Genomic DNA, 24,215 nt, shown 5'->3' on the forward strand with positions numbered 1-24,215 from the left:
GAAACCAATTCTCTCAGCCAGCGACTTGGAAAAAGTTGTCCACGCGTATATTTTTTCACATCTAGACTATTGTAGTGCACTTTATGTTGGGACCTGTCAAACGCACATTGCCCGCTTGCAGCTAGTACAAAATGCTGCTGCAAGGCTGTTGATGAATGCTAGGAAAACAGACCATGTTACTCCCCTTCTATCTGTGTTAGGTTGGCTACCAATACAATTTAGGATACAGTACAAGATCCTGATATATGTTTTTAAAGCACTACACGGAATGGCGCCAGAATACTTGGCTGAGCTCATTAAGCCCTATAGCGCAGGTGTAAGACTAAGATCAGCAAACAAGTTTCTCTTAACGATTCCCCGTGCGCGTCTTAAAATGAAAGGTGACCGTGCTTTTACTGTTGCTGGTCCTAGATTGTGGAATAATCTTCCACTGGACGTTAGATCCTCCTTGAATCTTAAGGGCCGTTTAAAATCTTATCTGTTTTCTTTGGCTTTTTAGCACTTTTGTACATGGATGTTGTATGTCTTGTTGATATTTTTTTTTCTGTCCTGTCGGTTTTATTGCAATGTACAGCACTTTGGAACTACAGTGGTAGTCTGTAAGGTGCTATATAAATAAATGAACGAACGAACGAACGATTATGTTTAAGGATATTATGGAATTAATACCATGTCTGTACTATGTTATGATTGTACTGTGCAATTAAATACAATCGTTGCTTAGTCTGCAGTCTGAATTCACTTTACCTCAGAGCGTCCGTTAACTGAATGAATTGAGAATATCACCTGAAAATCGGATAACATCAGCAATTTTCATTCAAGCAGCTGATTTCTGTTAATGAATGTAAAACTGAATGTATATTGCAGCACAGACGATTTGAGACAATGTACACTCAGAGAATTATGTGTTCGAATTTTAAAGACGTGGCGCTGCGCTTCTCTTCTGGTCTGCGACCCCCTTTAGACATACGGAAATATAGTAGGCTAATTCTGACATTAACTGATTTGTTAAACACAAACACAGATATGGTAACCTCCTACTGTCATGCTCATCTCAACACTAAATTAAAGGCCTGTCTCATATAGACGCCTGTCTCAAATACAAGCCGGTGCAGTTCGGCGATTTGGAAAAATAAAAGCCTGGGCTATTATTTGAAGTTTTACGGTAATAGCTTACCTCCAGCACGCAAACAATAAAAAAAAAAAAAAAAAAAAAAATGCAGTTTAGTATGTGAGGATGCCAAGGAATAATTTTGATTGTAAAAGTAGGCTACGTCAAATAATTATTACAATAAGTTAGACTCCATTGTGTAACAAGCAAATTAAAATTATACAAATTTATTATTCACAATATGGGAAGAGGAAATAAAACATTGTTCGTTAAGAGCATGACTCAAACATGCCATTAATGGGCTTATTCAAATCCTTTTTTATTTTTTGAGTTTTTATCCATTCTGCATCTTGTTTTAGCAAGGTAACTGTGTTGCAAGTTGGTGAATGAAGATACTTGCCAGGTTACGTGTCACTACTGCTTTATTAATTTATCCAGTGTAAAACCCGGACACCGCCACACATATGTGGCTTTTTGTCAATGACTGTCCTTCTATAGGATTTAACACAGAGTAACAGCTCACTACCAGTTACAAAAGACACTATCAACAGTCTGTAACAGGCAATTCTAGGTGCATTTTTTCAACTAATTTCTTAAATTATCCTTTGACAATGTTCTGGTCCGCCATCTAGTGGCGAAATTGTTTTTTGGCCCGATCCCAAACTTATTTGCCAACCCCTGGTATAGTGTCTAACATTCATGTTGTTGATTTAGATGATTTAACAAGTTTAGACAATTCTTCCTCTCCTATAGCAATGAATGAATCAAATTTTTCCTCCAGGAGACTACAATGTACTCTCTGTACTCTCTGATGTGATAATGTAGTTGTCGGTTGCATAGTTATAATTTTCTCTCTAGTATTATCAATCTTGTAAGTAAGGAAGTTCATAAAGTCATTACTGCTGTGCTGTTTGGAAACGTCTGGGGTTGAAGCTTTATTTCTCATTAATTTAGCCACTGTTTCAAATAAATACCTTGGGTTGTGTTTGTTTTCATCTTGGAGGGATGAAAATAAGCAGATCTAGCCGTTTTTAAAGGGTTATTTCACCCAAAAAGGAAAATTAGCCCATGATTTACTCACCCTCAAGTCATCCTAGGTGTACACGACATTCTTCTTTCAGACTAATACAATCGGAGTTATATTAAGGAATGTCCTGGCTCTTCCATGCTTTATAATGGAAATGAATGGCTGGAAAAAATTTGCAGCCCATACCATAAATACAGCTTTATAATCTAAAATAACTAGCTTCTGCCAGACGACTGTACGCATGCGCCACAAGACTAACTCGTGGCGCTTGTATGACGTAGGATTTTCGCAGTTTAACAACAAACTGAAGCTGTGCAACAAACTGAATCTCATCTTCTATTATAAAGAAATACTCAAAATTTCTTCAAAATGGCTAATTTGTGACCGGTGTTTTGTTTTGCTCTTTCCTCTGAGCTTCCGCATTCGTCATTATGTTGTGCGTCAGGTCAGGGGTAGTCTTCCACCGTAAATCGATGCGTACAGCCGTCTGTTGGAAGCGGGTGATTATGGATTTTGTACACAAACGTTCGTACACAAACACATGGCTTCACTTCAGAAGGCCTTAATTAACCCCCCGGAGCCATATGGATTACTTTTATAATGGATGGATGCACTTTTTTGGGCTTCAAGTTTTCTCCAGCCATTCACTCTCATTATAAAGCTTGGAGGAGACAGGACATTTTTTAATATAACTCCGATTCTATTCGTCTGAAAGAAGAATGTCATACTGTATACACTTAGGATGGCTTTAGGGTGAGTAAATCATGGGCTAATTTTCATTTTTGGGTGAACTATCCCTTTAAGGCCTTTCTGTACGCAATGTTGTTTTCTTCCAGTTGCGCTCCAGTATTCTGGATGCTCTCTTCAGGGCCCGAGTGTGCTCGTTGTACCACGGCATTGGACTATTTTCTTTAATCTTCTTTAAGCGCAAAGGAGCAACTGTGTCTGAAGTGCTGGAAAAGAGAGTCAATAGTTTCTGTTGCAACATCGACATTCTTCTAAGCTATCTGGGATGCTGAGGAGATGAAAGTGATTAGGAATCTTTATAAAGCATTTATAAAATTTATAAAGCAATCTTTAATGTTAGAATTGATAGTTCTACCACATTTGTAACACAAAGTCGGCTTAGAAACCTTGGCTAAATGAAGTATATATGAGACTAGATAATGATCTGTGATGTCATCGCCCTGCTGCAGAATTTCAACGACATCAACTGATTCCATGTGAAAATATTAGATTTAAAGTATGATTACGACAATGAGTAGGTCCTGACACGTGTTGTCTAACTCCAATAGAGTTCAGAATGTCTCTAAATGCCAATCCCAATGCGTCTTTTTCATTATCTACATGGATATTAAAATCGCCAACAATAAGAACTTTATCTAAAGCCAATACTAACTCTACAATAATCTTAGATAATTTACAATTAGCATTAGCCAGCACTTTTCAATTTGCCTTGATGTCAGGTGCTCCCGGCACCCGACAAACATGTGACTATGGTGGCTGGTGTCTCTATTTTCACGTTCCGTGTGTTGTGGCAAAAATATTCATTAAACAATCAATCACTGCGTAAGAGACATTTCTGAGTCAAATTGTCTTTTAAAAGTATTTATTCTTGCAAGAAGGCCCAGTTGCCACACAGAAGTCACCAGTACAGTCTGTAAAATAAGTGCGACGACGAGAGGGAGGGCAGAGGAGCCTTTATACTGCTTTCAAGGTCTCCTGCTTACAGGCCCTTATCTAAACAAGGGAAGGTTTCTCTGCTAGTCATCTAATTCTGCTGAGTTTATTCTTACAAACTCACAAGTTCTAAATTGGACGGCCTCTGACCCTAGGGGTCAGAGCCCCTTTTCAATCTGCCTCCTCTTGATGTCTCATCTGTTTCCCAGTGTTTAAAAACACACACACACATTAGTCATATGTTGGCAGACTACATACAGTCCAGCAAAGATCATTTCAATGTCTTAATAATGAAAATAATGAAAATCAACACTGTAAATCAATGAGAATCAAAATTTTCCATTACACGTGTAATAGAGTCTCCAATAAGTAGGGCACTTTCAACAGGATTTTCAGTGGGTGCGTCACTGAGTGGGAAGAACCTGTTTGATGTTGTAATCGGAACGGAAGAGCAGTGTTTTGTCCCTCGACTATAGCGTCTCGTGGTCACCCAGTTGCCCTGCTGCACAGACTCTACAGCTGGTACTGAACAATGTACAGAGTTCACTAAGTTAGTTGCATCCAAAGCAGTATCTAAAGCCGTTGCATTCTTACTATTCTCGATTAAAGTTTGTATGAGTGTCTCTAGTTCTGAAATCTTCTCCGTCAGCCTGACTAATTCCCTGCATTTATGACATGTGAAGCTTTCTTCACTGACAGAGAAGTCAATACTGTACATGTAGCAGGCAGTGCAAGTGACAATAACAGGAGAAGACATGACTCACGATCCAACTCACCACAGTCGTTTGATGGACTCGTAAAAGGCGTGAGTGGAAAAGACGGCAAACACGGATGGCAGGTTAACAGGCTAGCGAAATGCTAGCGCGTTGTGCTAGCGATAACGATTTAATTAAAAACTAGCGATGTCAGATCAATGTGATAGGCACTATTAGACAACATCTAATATGAAGATGATCCAACTGAGCAACGTAAAACAAAAGGACTAAGAGTTTTTTACAATTCTTCTGGAGAAAGATTAACATATTTGCCTTTTCTGGCAAAAGACGGGACCTCTTCTGGCCTAATGTGTTCCTTGCAGTTGAAAACACCCTCTCACTTGGGGTGGAGGAGGCTTGAGCACAGAGGTAGCTTGTTGCAATGTTTGTGAGGAAGGGCAGAATAGCTCTCTTCTCCCACCACCACATCACAGGATTTTCAGCCATAGGAATGGGAGGCAGGCTTTTGTAGAGCTTAACCTCTAGGTCAACACATTCGCTGAGGGTGAGGGCCGAGGTATCCTGTTGGATCATCAACCTCAATTTTCTGTTCTCCTCTGAAAATAGCTCCTCCAAGACACTCCTTGTTTTGGACAATGGAGGAATTGTCTCGGATTCTCGGATTGTTCTTCTCATATGTTAATTTAAAAAAAATGTATAATATGACTTGTGTTTGTTTGCTTGGTTTTATTGTATTTATATGATATTTGTATTATTAGGGCCCAAGCTCTGAAAGCGCGAAGGCCCTATTGTTTTCCTTAGGATTCTTATTAGGGCCCAAGCCCTGATAGGGCGAAGGCCTTATTGTTTTCCTAAGGATTATTATTAGGGTCCAAGCCCTGAAAGAGCAAATGCCCTATTGTTTTCCTAAGGATTATTCTTTATTAGGGCCCAAGCCCTGAAAGGGCGAATGCCCTATTGTTTTCTTTAGGATTTTTATTATTAGGGCCCAAGCCCTTAAAGAGTTGTTTGGAAACGCATGCTCTGGAATTTGAAATACTCCTCCTAAGCAATTCATCCGATCGCCACCAAACTCAGTGTGCATGAACTCAAGACATTGAGGATGATAAATTGCCAGCAGACTTTTTATATCTCAAACGGTTTGGCCATGGCGAGGAAACGAATTTATGGCAAAAAAAGGAAACACAGGAAGTGTGTTATAACTTCAGCATACATTAACTGATCTTGATGAAACTTCAGCAGTGTGTTCGTTGTATGAGGCCGATCACATGGATGTGACTATTGTGAGTCAAAGTTATAGCGCCACCAACTGGCAGGAGGAAGTGTGACAATTTCAAAATGCTTTGAAATCACCCTCTTATTTTTACTCGATTTGCTTAAAACTTTGTGTATAATGTAAACACATTATACACATAATGGCGGTGGGGGTTAGTTTTACCTACAGTCACAAAACTTGGTACGTATATTGTTCTCATCAAGCCGGACAACTTTCTAATTTACAGTCATTAGCTCCGACCAACAAGAAGTCAGATATTTTTACCCACTACTCTTAAGTTTTTTATTTAATTCCCAACAAACTTTTTCAACATGATGAAAATACATTAAAGATGTTAAATTGTGAACGGATATGAAATATCCGAAAAATAACGGTTTTGCTATGGCTAGAGATTAAAGTCATGTAAAAATAAAAAGGAAACATTAAAAGCCTCATATCTTCTAAAAATTTAATTATACACCATTATTTCTAAATAAAATTATACAAATATCAGAACTAAATCCATTTTATTATTTTTTTTTTTTTCAATTTAAGAATTATGAATAAGTTTAAAAACAGCCAGGATGCGCTATTTAGTCAAATAATAAAAAATCATGTCATACATAGGTTTATACTGCCCTCTTGTGTTCAAAATCAGGTAGGCCCATTGTTTATTGTATTTGGGTCATTGACGAATAAGGTTTTTAAAAGTGTAAAAAAAAAATAGAATGGAGATATAACTATATTTGAAACCATTTTTTAGTTTACTTAGTTTTTTTAGTTTAAGATTTTGTGGTTTGTACAATCAATTAACACTGTTTTTTGTCATTTTTTACAAGATGGAAAAGATAGTATATCTTGTTGAGATGTATAAGATGTTGAGATAGTATATAGTGTGTACCACAGAAGAAATATTAAAACAAATTATCACTGATCTCATAAATGTAATCATTTATTGGACTACTCTAAACACTCAAACATATTAAAGTAAAACATTGCACAGGGAAAGGAGAAAAGGGGAAATGTAAAAAAAAGAGCCTTATCTGCTTTATATTTGTATTATTGTAGTTCCTTTAGTTATTAAAAACAATATTATTCCATTTAAATATTTACTATATCGGTTTTACCGAATGACCTTTTGACACTTCAAAATCTTTAAAATACCTTTATTTGTAGTAAAATATAATTAAAACCTTTTGGATTCAGTATAAGAGATCAAGTTGTACTACCTTACATACTTTGGATGTTATATATTTGTTTTTTTATTATTATTAAGGCCTTTGGACAAAAAAAATGACCCGTCACGTCATTGACCCATTTATATATAACCTAGTGCAAAGTGCCCGTGCAAAATCAGTTTTTGTATGCATTTTTAGTAATTGTTGGTTTGGTGTGTTTGAGTGCTCATTGTTACAATTACACAGCAAAAGTTCAGTGACATTTTTATTTGTGCATGGTAGAAAGCAAATACTGATACTGACATAATGATGCATTGGAGGATATATTTAGAGTGGATATTTGTGTTTTGTTAGTGCAGACTGGCTGTTCTTGAAGATTACATGTTGTTATTGTGTCAGCACCTCTTTATAGACAACATTGCTCAGAAAGTGGCGCTTTTTGTTTGTTTCATCATCTTGAGCAAAAATACGATCACAGAAGTCGCAACCAAAAGATGAGGCAGGATTTGTTCAATGATGTATCTCGATCCATTGCAGTGTCCATTTTGTTGGTCGAAATTTCGAAGTAGCATGATCACGATTCCCACCTTTAAAGTGATGCGATGGGGAGGCATACCAGATGGGCAGAGGGTATAGAAACTCAGTTGGGTACATATGGTGACCCTCAGATTCTGCAGTGTCCACACTGTTGCAAACATGCTCTTCTCCAGGAAAATTCTTTGTCATATATTCATTCACTTTGTCAACTTCAGAGTTGGTTGGGCACAGTATGACACGTTCACATAGCCACTTTGGATTGGAAATGTTGACTGTCATGTCATCATACTGTATACCCAATTGACAATGTCCTCAAGGTTCTCGCCAGAAATTGATAGTGATTCATTGAGCTCAATTGCAAATTCACCCTCTTCTGGAACCACAGGAATTTTCCCCTCACCAAGGTTCAAAAGGAATTTGTCAATCTGCTTCTGTTTGTTGATCTCCAGCAGCTTGAGTGATCCTCATGTTTTCTGTTAGACGAAGAATCTCAACATTTTTCCATAGGTGTGAGCTCTTGAAACACCTCCCTATGATCTGGGTTTGGCTACCATGTGGGACAACAGTAAGGATTTGTCTCCAGTCACCGCTGAAAACCATTGTGATGCCACCAAATGGCTTGTCTGAACCTCTGAGCCACCATCACTGTTTCGACAACTTTTTGCTGTTCGTCATTGAGGCTGTTTTCTGTGTCAGTAATGATAGTTTGAAGTTCCTCTATGTTGTGCTCAGTCTCATGCTGAATGATGCAGGGAATTTGACTCCGGACGTGAAGTGGATCAGGCTCAGGGAGGCCAAAGTTCCCATTTAAATTAAAACCATGTCTTTCAACATGGTCCTTAAGGTCAAGTAGCACTTGAGTCACAATAAATTCATCTGGCTCATTCACATTGGCCCTGTGCATGAAATCTTCACACAGCACATGCTTGTGCCTTTCCCAGAACTGCAAGTGTTCCCCTCTAAGAACAAACATTAGCATGTTGGCGAATACCTCACGCAGTGCTGAGCCAAATGTCACATTTGCAGCCTCCTCCATAACAGAATCTACTTCTTGGTCATTGTCAACAATGCCATGCGCAATGCAAGCTGCCAGATAGGTGTCCATGACCACATCTCCAACTCGTCGGAGGTCTTTGAAGCACGTTGGCCCTGGCAGGCGGTACAAAAGGATGCAGAGATAGAATAGTTCAGCAGTGTGAGGGTTGAAGGCAATCATTGGAATTCATCCAACGGTGTCAGCCATGCGGTCATCGTGAGAACTCAGTCTTTTTTTACGCAATTGAAATTTCTTTCGTGTGTATGTGAAGAGTTGAAACACATCTGGGTACACAATGTGTCGCATGTGTGGATGAAGAGACATCGCTTCAAAAAGGCGGTCAGTGTGGTGGCAGGTGGCCCTGAGTCCAGCAGGTTCTGGGCAGTGCCTTCATCATTGAACATGATGAACATCCTCTAGATGAATTGCAAGCGTCTTTACTGTTTCTGCTGAATGGGGAAGTCGTATATGCGCCAGTATCCCTCAGATGCAGTGATGTAACGCCCTAACTCATAACGTGTTACCTCATCACGTCGTAGTATCTCACGGGTCTCACCATGCACTGATCAGGTCCCTTCTCCAAATATTTATACAGATATTTGACACTGGAGACAGCACACACAATTTCAACATTAATATGCGCATTGTATCGGAGCAGGATGTACGGATTGTATGGCACAACCCATGTATTATTGACAGGTACATTGACGCCACCTCTGATGGTCTTGGTGATGGGAGAACCAGGTGCTCCTTCTGTTCGTCTTCGGTACAATGGGTAGGAGTTGTCTAAAAAGCTTGTGTTCTGTCTCAATTGTTTGGGATACTCTTTGGTGCACTTTTTGTCTACCATACAGGGGCTGGCACTGTTCCATTGTCCACATGGACCGTGAATCATGTGTGATGTTACAATGCGATGTAGTTCCATATTTGTGCTTTTGTCAGGAATCTCTGCAGACACCACATGGTCAATATCGCTGGCGGTCCTGGGTTTGTCGCTTGCTACCATGGTCATGAGCAATGTGTCCCAAGATGTCACGCTTGAGGAGGTCTGTGAGCAGTGCCTCCACCTTCATGTGAAATACTCGAGCAATGATGTCTGGTCTCTGATTGGTCTGTTGACCCTCAAAAAGTGATCCTTTGATTTCAGGTCAGTGCGGGTTGCAAGTGAAGGTGAGGAAGAAGTCAGGTTTTCCTTTGATTCGTACCAAGGCCATGGCATCTTGGAACTCCTTGGCGTACCATCGGGGTGATCCGTAAAGTGTGGGTGGCAGGATGGTTAGGCGTCCAGGAATGATCTCAGAGTGACTATTCAGGGCATCAACAATGATTTTATACTTTTCAGCCTTGATAGACTTCTGGTTGTGGCGGATCCAGTTGAGGCGGTGTGACTAAATTTTTGCCATCATGTCACATACGTATTGCTGTGTCAGTCTCCCACCACGAATCAGCAAATTGAAGTGTTGAGCAATGTCATGCACTTGAAGATGGTAATGGTAAAAGCATGTTGGTGTGATGCCTGCCAGCTCAGTGTGGTGTCCTTGGGAACCCTGAGGCAGAAGAAGCACATATGACAATGGGTCATATGCTGGATGCATGGCGTCGATTGTCTGAAGCCTTCCTCCTCTGAGATGAAGAGTGACAGCCAGTTTCCCAAACTGCTGTGTAGTTGTTACTCCTGGAGCAATGACAGCCACGTCACTATTCAGTGATGGAAGATTCACAGTGCCACGATGAAGGTCATGACGTCGTGTGCGAGCTGTTAGGACAATTTTCAATTCATTGGCATTGTCATTTTGGGTCACATACTCAATGGCTGACTTAAGCTATTAAGTCTGTTGCACGTATGGATTGCACATGTGAATGGCCTCTTGCGTCCTCAGTAAAAAATCTTCATTCAGATCACTGTTTGAGGCATGGGCTCAACGGTTTTCCAGCTCATGAGCAGGATCGTGGAAATAGATCTGAGCAAATAGTGGTGTGCGACCTTGTTCAGGAAGGGGGCCGGCAATGTAATGATAAACTTTGCCTTGTATACGCACACCTGGGTTGAAGCCAGGCATAGCTATCTCTTTAATACCAATTCTTGCCATTGCCAGCGCATTGTTGTATTGTTTTGCTTGCTTCACAAAACTTTGATCAAGGAAAAGGTCCTTAATAGCATCTGGAGGCTGTGGTGGGATTGAGCCAGGCTTGGGATTTGTGGCGTTATATGTAAGGTTAATCTTACCGGAGTTGCAACAGAATCCTTTTCTCTCCTCTTTCCATACATAGGCACCACAGTGTTAGCATGTTGGACATTCAAACAGTGAGGTCTTGCTCAGCATGTGCCTATAATCACCATGAAGTTCCTCTTGGAAGAAGTCTGTATCGTCACACCGAGTAAGGTTGCGATTGTCTTTTCGTGCCTTTTCCAGACGGGCGAGACGCATCTGATGGCACGTGGCATCCCTTGCTCGTCGTTCCTCTTGCTGCTGAGGGGTCTCCTCCTCTCTCAGAAGGTTGTGTCGTTGACAGTCATGCATCTGGCGATCCGCTCGTATCTCAGGTGTTTCCTTATCTCTCATGTTAGCATGGTGAGCAGTGTCGCTTGCCAGCCGAGCACGGCGTTCGTCCTCTTCCTCAGCTTCACGGTGCCTTTCCTGACGTGCAGCGTTACTTGCCAGCCGAGCACGGTGTTCTTCCTCTTCCTCAGCTTCACGGCGCCTTTCCTGACATGCAGCGTCACTTGCCAGCAGAGCACTGCGTTCGTCCTCTTCCTCAGCTTCACAGCGCCTTTTCAGCCGTGCAGCGTTACTTGTCAGCCGAGCATGGCAGTCGTCCTCTTCCTCAGCTTCACGGCGCCTTTCCTGACGTGCAGCGTTACTTGCCAGCCGAGCACTGCGTTCGTCCTCTTCCTCAGCTTCACGGCGCCTTTCCTGATGTGCAGCGTTACTTCCCAGCCGAGCACGGCGTTCGTCCTCTTCCTCAGCTTCACGGCGCCTTTTCAGTCGTGCAGCGTTACTTGCCAGCTGAGCATGGCATTCGTCCTCTTCCTCAGCTTCACGGCACCTTTCTTGATGTGCAGCGTCACTTGCCAGCTGAGCACTAACTAGTCCTAGGTTTTCGCCTGATCGGAACCAGACCAGTCTAGAACAATTCTCTGGACACTCTAGATCAGTAATTATAAAAAAAAAAGTTGAACTTTTGCATTTGGATGGCTGTAATAGGGTCATTTAGAAAAGGGGTGTGGCAAAATACACTAAAAAGCCTATAAATCCTAAATGAAAACTCAGAACTTCACAAACATTGGTGAGCATATGTGACATAACATCATTAACAAGCATGCACTATTTTATGGAGATCGGACGATAGGTGGCACTATAACTGTTAAAAAGCTTTAAAACCATATATTTCCTATGGTACATTGCCAGTATTGGCTGTAAATGGTCTTTTCCATCTATTATGTCAGTGGTTACATGCTTGTTAAATAAAACTTAACTTTTGATGCTTTTGTGCTTAAAGGCCTTAAAGGCCTTAATTGCTTGAACCCCCGATAAATGCTGCTTGCAGCTTTAATTATTATTATTATTATTATTCTTCTTACTAAAATATTCAGCTAGTCATAGTGCCACCTGCTGGCAACAGGAAATGCTTTACACTGTAATTCACTCCCAGAAACATATTTAAATATGCCATGAAGTACCAAATATGATAGAAACATGTTAAATCATGCAACACTTGGCTAAGTGCTCATTTATGCGATTAACGCCACGAAAGAGGAAGTTGTTGTAACTCTGGCATACAATGTCCAATCTGCCCCAAACTTCACATGTTTGATAAGAGTCCTGTCCTGAAGACATCTACATGCCAATATTCAGTTATAGTAATAGTGCCACCTGCTGGTAGCAGGAAGTGTGGCAAATACAAATGACTTTGACATAGTCCTCCTATATTTACATACTGTTCACTGTGCTCTGTTTTCCTAAAGCTGCCGGGTGGCGGTGGCACGGATGCAAGGGCCCTTTTTATTGCTGTTTGCAGCTTTAATTAGGGCCTGAGCACCGATGGTGAGAGGACCCTATTGGATCTGCTCCGTTTATTAGGGCCCAAGCCCTGAAAGGAATTTCCCTGAACATTCAAGCCCTGAATATTCAGTTGGAATTTGGAATTTGAAATAATACTCCTAGGGAATTCATCCGATCGAAACTCTGTCAGCATGAACTCAAGACATTGAGGATGCTAAATTGTGGACAGATTTTTGATATCTCGAACGGTTTATGGCGAGAAAAGAGAAACAGGAAGTGTGTTATAACTTCTGCATACATTAACTGAGCTTGATGAAACTTCAGCTGTGTGTTCGTTGTAAGAGGCCGATCACATGGATGTGACTATTGTGAGTCAAAGTTATAGTGCCACCAACTGGCAGCAGGAAGTGTGTCACTTTCAAAGTGGTTTGAAATCACCCTCTAATTTTTTACCTGATTTGCTTAAAACTTTATCTGTGTAATGAAAACACATGGCAGATGTAGACCTTTGAAAGGATTATTGAGATCTTTACATATTAAACTTTAATATTCTTTTTGGATGCTTTTGAGACTCTTAGCATGTTTGAAATTGCATGAGGGGCTCAGTAGCACCACCTTTTGACACCTTTTGGGGTGTAGTTTTATCTACAGTCACAAAACTCGGTACGTATATCATTCTCATCAAGCCGGACAACTTTCTAATTTACAGTCATTAGCTCCGACTTACAGGAAGTCAGATATTTTGGTCTGAATGTGGATTTTTTTGAAAAATCAGCTTCTGAATTTTTACCCACTCTTCTTAGGTGGTTTATTTTATTCTCGCCAAATTTTTTCAATATTATAAATACATTAAAGATGCTAAATTGTGAACGGATATTGAATATCTCAAACAGTTTTGCTATGGCGAGGGATTAAACACGTCAGAAAAGGAAGCAGGAAATGTCTCATATATTTGAAATATTTAATTATACACCTTTTTATATACCGGTATATATAAAATTATACAAATATTAGAACCAAATCCATTTTATGTATAAGTTAAAACAGGCAGAATAGATCTATTTGGTTAAAAAAAGCCTGCATTTATGTGATCAAAAATACAGAAAAAAAATGTAATATTGTGTAATATTACAATTTAAAATAATGGTTTTCTATTTTAATATACTTCAAAATATAATTTATTTCTGTGATGGAAAGCTGAATTTTCATCAGCCATTACTCCAATCTTCAGTGTCACATGATCCTTCAGAAATCATTCTAATATGCTGATTTGTCATCAATGTTGGAAACTGCTGTGCTGCTTAATATTTTTTTATAACCTGTGATACTTTTCTCAGGATTCTTTGATGAATAAATTAAGTAATGGCTGATGAAAATTCAGCTTTGCATTACAGAAATAAATTATATTTTACAGTACATTCAAATAGAAAACCATTATTTAAAACTTTAATAATATTTTAATAATAAATTTTAATATTTTATGTATTTTTGATCAAATAAATGCAGGCTTGATGAGCTTAAGAGACTTCATTCAAAAACATTATTTCAAATAGTAATGTGTCCAAACTTTTGACCGGTTTTGTATTTAGCATCTGAGCAGAAATATGCGAGCAAAAGCTTCAATGATGTGGCACTAAGCTATTTTGGAGTAAACACTTCATAATCTGTACAAAACAGGCCAAAGAAATCTTGTCTAAACATTCATATTACGTCTATGACATTTTATGTACTGTATTTGTTATATTATAGAGCCTATAAATGTTAATTTTACATAAACAGAGAACATTTGTTGTCGATTTGACTTGCATTATTTAAAACCTGACATTTCAACATTTCTTTAGACATGTCACATGTTTGTGTGACAAGAATTCGCTAAGTTACAGTTAATTTTCTGATGAGTATCAGAATCGACTTCATTGAGAGAGAGATGGCAGATCACGCATCATGTTTGTTTTCTTTATTTTGCAAAAAGCACAACATTTTGTTTTTATTGTGTGTACACAAATAAAAGTAGACACTTAACAGTTTTGAATGATGTACAACACTTATCTGTATTACCAAAATCAATGGAGTATTTTGAGTCTCTTTCGCACTGATAACAAACCAGCCGACCACCTGGGGTTTAACAGATAAACCTCACGTTTTTATTTCATTGTTTGTCATTTAGTTTTTTCAATGTTGTTTTTAATTTGATTTTTAACAGTTAGCCTTGTACATTCAGTTTAGCAACATAAAGTTAAAGAAGGTAACTTTTATCATTCAACTGAACTGTACGTTTAAACACTTACCTTATGTTATCCGTTCTTGCATTAAATTGCATGGCCTTGAAAGAGAGCATGCAGCTTACTAACGTATTTACTTTGACTCCTGTAATGTAATGTAATGTAATGAGGTAATGTCATGGTATGACCCATTTCAGATGTGACCAAAATTACAACAGTGGCTGCATATAAATATATATTTAATTGTTTGTTCAAAATTATTGCTAGGGACAATTCAGTAGTCGACGGATATTGTTAGGGAAATGTTCCTAGCATGGGGAACATTCTATTGCAGTTTACTGATGCTATTCACGTCGTGACAAACCCCCTCACCCATGACTGTTTTCACGATACAGTACGGCTTATCATTCTATCCAGATGCACACATTTGTCTTTCTAACCTCTTATGTGAAGAGATGCCATGTGATACAAGTCTACTTGAAATTTTACAGAAATTACTCAGATCTTGAAGCTAAGTGGGCTTTCTTTGTTCTTCCATTACAGTGAGGATCTCTGTAAAGAAATGGTGGATGGTTTGAGGATCACATTCGACTTTACCCTTCCACTGATCCTATTGTACCCAAACGAACAAGCTCAGTTCAAAAAAATCAGCTCCTCCAAGTTCTTCCAGCCAATTACTGACAGTGCAGCCTGCACTAGTAGGTAAGAGAGTTAACTTTTAGTAAAATGTACCAAAGACATCAGTTTGTTTTTAAATGTCTTAATTTAGTTTAGTTCCAAATGTAAATTTTTACTTTTTTTTATGGTTCACAAATATTTTATCAAATTAAAGGAAATTAAAATGCTGGTTAAAAAAAAAAAAAAAAAAAAAAAAAAAAACTTGATGCAACTAAAGTAATGCAAAAATCACAGTACAGCACTGGTTTTCAATCCTGGTCCTGTGAATCCACCACTCCGCACATTTTATATGTATATTATTTAACACCTGATTCAGATCGTCAGCTCATTAGGTGAATAGGTGAGAGTTCAATTAACTGTGAAGTGTGTCAGATAAAAAAACATACAAAATGTGCCAAGTGCTGGGTCCCCAGGATCAGGATTGAAAACCAGTGATGTACAGGATCTTGGATTTGACTAATTTATACTATGATCTGGGGTTGACATGATTCCAGATCTTCAGCAGTTAATACAAATATCTTGTCACCTTAGTTATGTTTCACTGTACAATAAGTCACCTTTATTTATAAAGAGGTTTATACAATACAGATTGTTTCAAAGCAGCTTTACAGTGATAAAAGTTAAAAATATGAATTTCAGCTGTAGATCAGCTGAAGTCAGTTCAGTGTTGATTCAATTCCATTGTAAAAATAATCAATTATTAAAGTAGTTCATTTCATCTATAAAACAGTTCTGCATTCTCCAGCTCAGTTCAGTTCTCATACAACAGCGTTAGTACAGTCAGATCAATAATATTGTTGAATATTTAGTGTCCCCAACTGACCAAGCCAGAGGCAACAGTGGCAAAGAACCCAAACTCCATCAGGAGAAAATTAATATGGAGAAAAAACCCTTAGGAGAAACCAGGCTCAGGTGGGGGGGGCAATTCTCTGGCCAACGAATGAAAACGGTGTCATTATGATTCAGGCTGCATTCACAAGTCAGAATTCAGATTGGGATCGGTAGCATTCAAATATGCATCCAGTTCCTTTTGCTTGAAGAGCTTTTCATGTCTGTGTTCCCCTGTCTTGTCCCATGGTTAGCAGTTCCCTGTTATGTTGATTAGTTTCCCCAGGTGTTTCTGATTAGCCACACCCCCTTGTTATCTTGTTTAGCTTGTTTGCCTCTGTATTTAAACCCTGTCTTGTGTCAGTGTTTGTGGGTTCTTGATGTTGAATGTTGTTCTGTTCCTGAGTCTTGATCTTGAGTCTGTCTGCATCTGTGAAGTTCTGGGTTTATTTAATAAAGTGCTGCATGTGGATTTGGATCCTGCTTCCTCCTTTGATCCTGCTCTGCATCATAACAGAAGAACCCACCAAAGATGAATCCAGCAGCACAAATTATGCTTCTCCGTCAAGGAGATCGAACCATAGAGAAGTACGTGGTTGACTTTTTGGAGCTTGCTCACCAGACTTGCATGGAAGAGTTATGCTTGATGATATTTTTTCGGGGAGGACTATCTGAACCGCTTAACAACCTTATGCCATTGCATGACCCTAGCTGGACTCTGAAACAGTATATTGTCTTGGCCCTGCAACTGTTTTCACCCTTTTATGTGAGTTTGGCATCTGCTGAGCCTGAGCTTCTCCACATCGGCCCTGCCGAGCCTGAGCTTCTCCACGTTGGTCCTGCCGAGCCAGAGCTTCACGTTGGTCCTGCCAATCCAGAGACTGTTCCCGTCACGTCTGCCGATCCAGAGACTGTTCCCGTCACTTCTGCCGATCCAGAGACTGCTCACGTCACATCTGCCGATCCAGAGACTGTTCACGTCGCTTCTGCCGATCCAGAGACTGTTCACGTCACGCCCGCCGAGCCAGTGTCTCCGGACAAGATGGATGAAGGGTCGTCTCCGCCCTGGCCGCCTGACGGGTCGTCTCCTTCCTGGCCGCCCGAAGGGTCCGCCTCCGCTCCACCACCCTCCTGAACTTTTTTTTTTTTTTTTTTTGATGGGCGTCGGGAGCCGCCCATAGAGGGTGGGTTATGTTATGATTCATGTCTGTGTTCCCTTGTCTTGTCCCATGGTTAGCAGTTCCCTGTTATGTTGATTAGTTTCCCCAGGTGTTTCTGATTAGCCACACCCCCTTGTTAGCTTGTTTAGCTTGTTTGCCTCTGTATTTAAACCCTGTCTTGTGTCAGTGTTTGTGGGTTCTTGATGTTGAATGTTGTTCTGTTCCTGAGTCTTGATCTTGAGTCTGTCTGCATCTGTGAAGTTCTGGGTTTATTTAATAAAGTGCTGCATGTGGATTTGGATCCTGTTTCCTCCTTTGATCCTGCTCTGCATCATAACAACGCCGGTATGGAGCTGAAGCTGGCAATAGGGTCTGTGCGGAGGACCTGTCTGATTCTTGTGGTCTCTGCTGAGAATCAAGTGTTAGACAATATTCTAGGTTATTATGTGTGGAGGTTTTTGGTCCAATAATTAGAATCTCTGTTTTTTCAGAATTAAGTTGAAGGAAATGACTAGTTCTTAAACTTTTTTTATATCAACTATGCATTCTGTTAATTTTGTGAATTCCATTAATTTTGTGAATGGGTATGTTTCATCAGGGTGCGAAGAAATATAGAACTGAGTATCATCAGCGTAACTGAAAACTAATGCCATGTGTAGCGTTAATAGAGTGATTCTGACTATTTAATTTAGCTAAAAGGAATTATTAATCAATTTATAGGGAATTCGAAAGAATCACTTATTACGACCGAGCAAATGACTCGTTCAGGGTTCATTTGAACCGGCCATAACCATCCGCTCTGCAGTGGATATCAATTTCCAAACTATAGTGAAACACTATTTATTAGCAAGGTAACTTAGAACAGCAGTTTAAGATATTAAATTCGTAAGCACATAACACAAGTAACACTTCTCTTTAAAATACAAGCAAGACTTTATTGATTATTCTAACACATAGACTAAAAATAATATCTAACACAAACACACGCACACACATTCATACGAGTTGCAGAAAGGAAGAGAGTGAGGAAAGAGTGAGTTAAAGAGTGAGATGATGAAATCTCAAGATTCTATGCACTTATAAGACATGACCTGAAGAACCATCAATCATTAATATAACCCTTCTTAGGCAGGTTATTAAATCAATACAATACACCAGTTCAGCTTTTAGTCTGGAGGTTACTTGCTTGTGTTGCGTAGGGATTCCCTTTTTGTCAGCGTAAAAGGGGGTTTCCTGGGTTTGTTCGTTGGTTGATGTCCTCGTGCTTGAATAGATGTCTGGGGCGGCCAATCACGTGGTGTGTTGGCGGATGAATGAAAGTCTTTGTTGAAGCTGGCTTTGCAGAAGAAACGTGGACCGAAATCTTGCCGCAAAACTTAACTTACAACCGAGACTCACAACGGAAAATAAGAGAACTAAGAAAAGAAAGAAAATTGAGACGAGAGTAGTTAGATGGCTTGAATGAAGCTGTTGAACCTGTTCTTCTGATCTTGATTTGGGTTCTTTGTCTCTGCGCGTCTACATGGTTGCTTTTTCTTGAGAGAGAGACTTTCTTGAGAGAGAGACCTTTGTTTCGGGTCTAAGATTTTAAACTCAAAAGTTTGTCCAACGTCCTGAAGAGATTTGACTAATTGGACACTGGCTTTATTTAGGAGGTGGCGTTCTCTTCACTTCTTACCATAAATCATTGCTTATCTGGGATCTCGTTACTAGCAGAGAGAACAGAGGCCCCAGTTTAGACATCATTACTATTATAAGAACACAAAACATTTTACACAGATTTCAATCAAGCCATCTTTTGAATCACGAGCATACGATCATACTGATATGAAACACAACACACTTTCATTCAAACATCTAACAGTTATAATCATTAAATGACTTACATGGGATCTAAGCTTATTAAACATGGATATAAGTGGTAGAAACAACAGAATTATATAGTTGCATGATGTTTGATTATAAGTCCATCGAAAACTGTTCTGGTTATAGGTACATTTTTTTATTGTTATAGGTAAAATCTCAGTTCTCTTGTGGTTTGGAGAGATTTTACTCTGGGTCATTCAGAGGTCCTTAAGGAGGAGGAAGTCTGTTTTGTGTATCTGTGGGGGTCAGGCAACCTCTTAGTCGGGCACCGAGCAGTGCCCTCTCTGAATCAATCATTCTTTTCCAAACCATCTCACATTGACAAGTTCTTCCTTTAGTTTGGCCATAAAAAGGTCTTCTTGTAGCCTTGCTGGTGCCGGGATGGGTGATTTGGGGTCTGGAATGTTGAGTTCTGTGTGGAGTTACGTTTTAACAAAACACCTGGAAGCTTCATTTGTGTTTGATTCGCACTCAGTCGTTACACATGCTTCCTAATGTTACTTTCTAAGGGTAACATGTAAAGGGTGAAAAGCAACGGTCCTAGTACTGAGCCTTGCTATACTCTATACTGAATTTGTGATTGAAATGACAACCTCTTAATTTACTGCTACAAATTGGTAACAGTCAGATCAGTATAATTTGAACCATGCCAATGCAATAACACTAATGCCAATGTAATTTTCAAGTCTATTTGAAAGATAATGTTGTGGTCTATTCTCTATACTCACATGCAGCACTAAGGTCCATTAAACACTTATAGAGAAATACAACCACGATCGGATGATAAGAGTAAATCATTTGTAACTCTAATGAGAGCTGTCTCAGTACTATGATACGGTCTAAATCCTGACTGGAAATCCTCGCAGATACCATTTCTTTCCAAAAAAAAAAAAAAAAAAAAGGAACAAAGTTGTGAGGATACTGTCTTTTCTAGTATTTTTGACAGAAAAGATAGAAAAGATTTGACAGAAAGATTCAAGATCGGTCTGTTTAACTAATTCTTTAGGATCAAGTTGTGTTTTTTTTAAAGGAGGTTAAATAATAGCCAGTTTAAAAGTATTGTGTTACTAGCTAAAGTAACACAATACAAAGTAGTGCTGATACCACTCCTTTTTCACATTTGTATAGTGCTTTATACATTACATCTACATACACAACTTCAAAAGCTGCTCTACAGAAGACTGTGTTGTCATTATCCAGCTGCAATTAGTTCAAGTTTTTGTTCCGGTTCAAAAATGTCAGTGAAGTTAGATTTGATAGCATTTTTGTGTCCCTGTTCATGGACAGTTGAATCAAGAGGATAATTAACAGAACAGTTATTGTAAGAGTAGATTTATCACTGATAAATCTATATATTGTATTTTGTCTACTCTTTAAACAGCACTACACCATGTTCTAACCAGATGCGATGCAATAAGATTCCAGCGACAAGCAGTTTGTCTGTCCACACCAGACGCGATGCGACTAATGCCGGGGACACATTAATGACTAGCTGAAACATTCTAAGATTGACTGAACACACTTACAGACTGTTTCCATTGACTTTAGCAGATTTTAAACACCGACTGTGAACACCGACTGAATGCGACTCGGCGTGTTGGGCATGATCAGTCTTAAGTATCAAATTACATTCATAATCGGCCTTATGGTTGTTAAGTGTGTCCCCGGGCTTAAGAGACCAAAAATCACAGCCAATCAGAAGAAAATGTGGGCAAGCTCTCTCTGCAGGTACACGGCACTCGCAACAGTATGGATAAGTGCATAATCAAATTCATAAATATTACACCATTTTAACATTATTAACATTCTGAAACAATTTTTGTAATATACTCTTGTTTGTTCACCTTGAGTTGGCAGTTGGACATTCTTGTTTCCTTTCAAATATTTTCAAGATCTCAGATGAATTATCTATTGTTGCTTCCAGTATGTCTATAAAGGTCATCCAAAATTATATTCAAGCTCACATTAAATTCTTAAAACATTAAATAAATCACATAATCAGTACCTGAGATTATCATTGTCATCCTTTGTTTCTATGTTGTTTTTTCCTGCCACAACACAATACTAAGGAGTATTTCAAGTGCTTACAGCCTTTCCCATCTGAGCTCATTATCTGTAATGTGGTCACACCCACGCGCAGCGCAGGCTATTCTTACAGTAACTATCTGTGTGAGCCAGATGAACATGTAAACACCTCCCATCACCTTGATCAAACAAAGCATTTCGTTTATCTACTTTTCATCGTTTTTGGAAGAAGAGGGACTGTGAGGAATAAGCCTTGAGTTTACCTCAGAAGAGCTCCTTCAGATGTAACGAGTAAGTAATTTACTCTTTCTTACTTTAGTTAACTTGTTATTTTTACATAAACTTGTACTCATGTTACTTCTTGGGCTTTTCTCAAACTACAGTAGTCAACATTTGAAGTGGATCAAAAAAGTTAATCAAAGTTGTCCTAAGACAAGAACATATTGTTCCAAAATATTATTTTCAAATATTGTTCAAAATTCATGTATAACTTTGATTAAAGGTTTTGATCCATTTCATATGTTGACTACTGTATATGGCCAGACTGAAATGTGTGAAATCGAGTGAAACATGTTGAAATATGAAATATATAGGTATAATATATAGAAATATATAAATGTTGTATGACTCTAGGGCTGTCACAATATCACATTTTCAGTACACGATTATTATGGCCAAAAGAATCCACGATAACGATATATTGGAAAACAAATGTAATTAAATAATGCAATGTTTAACTTTATTAAAAATAAATAAATAAATTATATCATTGCATACAAAAGAAACAACATTTTCATGGCAACCAGTTTGAAATAACTTCCTTCTGTGAACTGATTTTGCTTCTCACAGAATGGGGCAGAATATATAGTATTTTATAGTATTTTCAATAATAAAATGGTGTTGTTACTACAGTAATATTATTATTTTGTAATCATTTTATTTAGTACTAATAACAATCATAATTATTATTAGTAATATTGATAACAATCATAATTATTAATATTATTAGTCATATTGATATATAAGCACTAAATTCTTGGGCCAAATTGTGAATTTTAAATCACAATTTTAACCAGAAAAAAAAAATTAGATTTTTTTCCCAAAGCGTGCATCCCTAGTTGCTCCTAATATCAGCATGTTCACAGTTGTTTTGTTGTTGTTGTTGTTTTTACAGGGACCAGAATCCTCTGATGAGTCCTGCTGATTCAAACTTTCATGCAGGTCTCTTCAAACTGTTTTAATCTGAGAGTGCTGCACCATCATCAGCAAGCTGTTCAACTACACTGGACTGGTATTCTACATGAACATGGTTAAATAAGCTTCATTACTGACTACTGATGGCAGGGCAGTTTTTTCTTCAGTGCATGGCAAAAGAAAAAGCAAACACCTTGGAAATGCCAGGTATTTTGAACAGGAACTGTTTAAGGAATGGCACAAAGGTGTGTGACTGTTCAAGTCTCAGTGTTTAGATCAGTGTGCTCAATAATGTCCATTTTTTGTCCTTCGTTGTGTATATTTGGATTATGCTGTGTTGTAAATAAAATCAAAAAAGCCAATATTTTAATATTTATTTATTTCTTCTAGTTCCTGCGCAGTCCTGTTCAACAGAAAGGGTCATTAGGGGGAGGTTTTTTTTTCTTCCCAGGTGTGAAAATCATCTATATTTATGATCAGTCATGCGTCTTTGCATACAGCCTTTCAGACACAAAACATGTTGTTTTATGTGAAGGAGTGGAAAAGGATGATTTTCGCATAGTTTTGAAGCAATTATTCTAGGCTACAAGACCCAGTTCTAAAAAGTCTTCTGGAAAAAAATATTCAGTGTGGGTTTTATGGCCTTATTTCAATGACTTAAAGTTTCACTTGCCATGCATAAATGTAATTTTCTCAAAACTATAAACTTTTTCATACATGCTGCTCACATATTATTGTAGCAGAGTTTGTGCTGCATACAGTGTAATCAAACTTTTGCCATGAAAATGTTATAACAGAAATAAGAACAAATATCAGGGAATATCAAAACGCCTACAAGGCCAAGAATACACCTCAGACCCCAGAAGGGTTGAAATACTAAATTTTTGGTCAGACATTTTTGAAAGACATCATTAGAAACTTTAAAGGGTCTGCTTTTATTTGTGTACACCCACAATAACAACAAAACTATGTGCTTTTGTAAAATATATGTTCATCATGTAAAAAAAAAAAGTTAATTTTGTAAAATGAATTGAAACTCAGCGAATACTTGCCACACTGACATGAGAGATGTGTCTTTTGAAAGCTTGATGTATCTACTTTTAAATGAAGTCATATCGAAAAAAAAAAAATTCTGTTTATGTAATCATATGAAACAAACAAGAGGTACAGTTTCTCACGTCTCTGCTCTTTATCTGTAATGTGGCCACACCCATGCGCAGTGTGGGCTATTCATATGTGGACTACTGTAAATCTCCAAACACTTGAATGCCCCTTTTCAACCAATATTGTGTTATCGCATCTTTTAGTACTTCAGGAAGAGGCTGAGTATTGTTATATACTGGTAATAGCCATTTAAATTTTTCCTTGATCTCAAATCCCAATTTGCAAGTGTCTAATAAATGGGTTATTAACCTCCTTCGTAACTAGGGATGGGTACCGAAACCCGGTATTAAACGGGCCCCGGTGCTGAATTATGAAAGACCGCTGGATCGATAAGCTTGGATGTTATCGGTTCTGCTGTCGGTACTGGAGAAATTAAGAAAGTACATGTAAGATTAATAAAGGAATTAGGATCAATATAATTCAAAGGGGATTGAATTACAGGGAATAAGAACCAAATTAATATGCAAATTATTCAGAATTAATATTTAACACTATCAACTACTCGTCCACCGATAAGTTGAGATTAGGGTATTT

The 24,215-nt window shown here is 38.5% G+C and overlaps 1 protein-coding gene across 5 annotated transcripts in view; it reads left to right on the forward strand.

The window, feature by feature from the left end:
- The window catches only part of LOC307154231 (MSL complex subunit 3-like), a 237,133-nt gene extending 213,503 nt beyond the window's left edge, over window positions 1–23,630 (forward strand). Inside the window, exons 8-10 of one of the 5 annotated variants that reach the window (XM_079898996.1) lie at window positions 15,310–15,468; window positions 21,553–21,614; window positions 22,498–23,630. In XM_079898996.1, coding sequence (XP_079755122.1) covers window positions 15,310–15,468; window positions 21,553–21,580 — 187 coding nt within the window. In that variant the 3' untranslated portion in view covers window positions 21,581–21,614; window positions 22,498–23,630. Of the gene's footprint in view, window positions 1–15,309; window positions 15,469–16,253; window positions 21,361–21,552; window positions 21,615–22,497 lie in introns of those variants that run through there. The other 4 variants (XM_079898997.1, XM_079898998.1, XM_079898995.1 and 1 more) reach the window with 4 other exon arrangements.
- Window positions 23,631–24,215: the final 585 nt, after the last annotated feature.

This window comes from Squalius cephalus (genome assembly GCF_949319135.1).
Source record: "Squalius cephalus genome assembly, contig: scaffold_48, whole genome shotgun sequence".
In the NCBI taxonomy this organism is placed as follows: domain Eukaryota; kingdom Metazoa; phylum Chordata; class Actinopteri; order Cypriniformes; family Leuciscidae; genus Squalius; species Squalius cephalus.